Source organism: Chiloscyllium plagiosum, chromosome 31 (assembly GCF_004010195.1).
Source record: "Chiloscyllium plagiosum isolate BGI_BamShark_2017 chromosome 31, ASM401019v2, whole genome shotgun sequence".
In the NCBI taxonomy this organism is placed as follows: Eukaryota; Metazoa; Chordata; class Chondrichthyes; order Orectolobiformes; family Hemiscylliidae; genus Chiloscyllium; species Chiloscyllium plagiosum.
Genome location: NC_057740.1, coordinates 43709281 through 43711296, shown reverse-complemented (window position 1 = coordinate 43711296; position 2016 = coordinate 43709281). Strand labels below are relative to the sequence as shown.

At 52.2% G+C, this 2016-nt stretch overlaps 1 protein-coding gene across 2 annotated transcripts in view; it reads right to left on the bottom strand.

Annotated features, from left to right (window-relative positions):
* ddx49 (DEAD (Asp-Glu-Ala-Asp) box polypeptide 49) overlaps window positions 1-259 on the bottom strand; it is a 21314-nt gene extending 21055 nt beyond the window's left edge. The window contains exon 1 of one of the 2 annotated variants that reach the window (XM_043721563.1): window positions 109-259. In XM_043721563.1, coding sequence (XP_043577498.1) covers window positions 109-226 — 118 coding nt within the window. In that variant the 5' untranslated portion in view covers window positions 227-259. The remainder of the gene's footprint in view (window positions 1-108) is intronic. The other variant, XM_043721562.1, reaches the window with a different exon arrangement.
* Between the last annotated feature and the right edge of the window lie 1757 nt (window positions 260-2016).

The following is a 2016-nucleotide window of genomic DNA, read 5'->3' as shown; positions in this document are numbered from 1 at the left end:
CGGGGTCAGGGGTCAGTGTGAGGGTCCGGGAATGGCGGGGTCAGGGGTCAGGGTGAGGGTCCAGAGCCTGGTGGTTGGCGGGTTCCGGATCCGAGCGGCGTCTCTTACCCCGGAGAATGGCCGGAATACAGTGCTGCTGCACGGGGGTCGGTTGCCGGATCCCGAGCCGTTCACTTTGCTCCGAGAGCCAAGCCCCGAGGCCTAACACTACCAGGCTGTCCGCCATGCTGTCAACGTCATCCGTCAGAGCCCGGCGCCTCCTGATGGCGTCACGTCACCGCGCGGCCCACATCGACACGTGGCGACGCCATCTTTGATGCTGGCAGGAGTTTGTTGTTGTGTTCAAGTGACAGAAAACTGTAATTCGTTCAAAATAATCTACTGCTGTCACCACTTGGACACTCGGAGAGAAGAGGCAAATGGGCAGGTGTTACACCTTCAATGATCGCAGGGGAAGGTGCCATGGGGGTGGTGTTGGGAATGAATGAAGAGTGTCCTGGAGAGAACACACAAGGGAAGGGAGGGGAATATGTGTCTCCTGGTGGTACCTCACTGAAGGTGATGGAGTTGGTGGCTAGTGATCTTCTGGCTGGTGATGCTGGTGGGATTATAGGAAAGAACAAGGGGAACCCTATCGCTGTTACAGGAGGGAAAAGAAGATCGGGAGATGGGTTGGTCCCGGCTGAGGGCCCTGTCAACAATAGTGCTGAAGAGTTGTCGGTTGAGGGGAAGAAGTTGGACATTTTGGAGGCTCCCTCATCAAAGTTGACCTCATCGTAACATACACGACAGAGACGGAGGAACTGAGAGAATGGAATGGAGTCTTTGCAGGAAGTAGGGTGCAAGGATATACAGTCCAGGTAGCTATGGGAGTTGGGGGGTTTAGAGTGGATATTAGTGGCCACTCTATCCCCAGAAATAAAAACAGAGATGTTGAGAAAGGGAAAGGAGAACTCAGGTGAAAGTGAGGGCAGGGTGGAAATTGAACGCGAAATCGACTAATGTTTACAATTCCAGACAAGAGCACAAAGCCGCACCAATGATATCATTGATATATTGGAGAAAGAGTTGTGGGTGGGGGCCAGAATAGGACTGGAACAAGGAATGTTCCATGTACCCTACGAAGAGACAGGAATAACTGTGGCCCATGCAGGTACCCATGGCCAACCCGTGACCTGAAGAAAATAAGAGTTAAAAGTGAAGTTGTTCAGCAACCACCATTTGCCCCACCTCCAGCAAGATGCTACCATCACCCCTCCCCTTCTTTGTTTGCCTCCTGTTCGATAGCCAAATAATTACTGTGGCAATTGCATCATTTATCTGGAGGAGTTGATAAATAGGAAGGGTTTAAAGGGATATGGGCCAAATGCTGGCAAATGGGACTCGATCAGGTTAGGATACCTGGTTGGCATAACAAGTTGGACTGAAGGGTCTGTTCCTTTATTGTATGATTCCATAACTCTATGAGGTAAAAACAATGACTGCAGATGCTGGAAACCAGATTCTGGATCAGTGGTGCTGGAAGAGCACAGCAATTCAGGCAGCATCCGAGGACAGGCAAAATCGACGTTTCGGGCAAAAGCCCTTCATCAGGAATAAAGGCAGAGAGCCTGAAGCGTGGAGAGATAAGCTAGAGGAGGGTGGGGGTGGGGATAGAGTAGCATAGAGTACAATAGGTCAGTGGGGAAGGAGATGAAGGTGATAGGTCAGGGAGGAGAGGGTGGAGTGGATAGGTGGAAAAGAAGCTGGGCAGGTCGGACAAGTCCGGACAGGTCAAGGGGACAGTGCGGAGCTGCAAGTTTGAAACTAGGATGAGGTGGGGGAAGGGGAAATGAGGAAACTGTTAAAATCCACATTGATGCCCTGGGGTTGAAGTGTTCCGAGGCGGAAGATGAGGCGTTCTTCCCCCAGGCGTCTGGTGGTGAGGAAGCGGCGGTGGAGGAGGCCCAGCACCTCCATATCCTCGGCAGAGTGGGAGGGGGAGTTGAAATGTTGAGCCACGGGGCAATTTGGTTG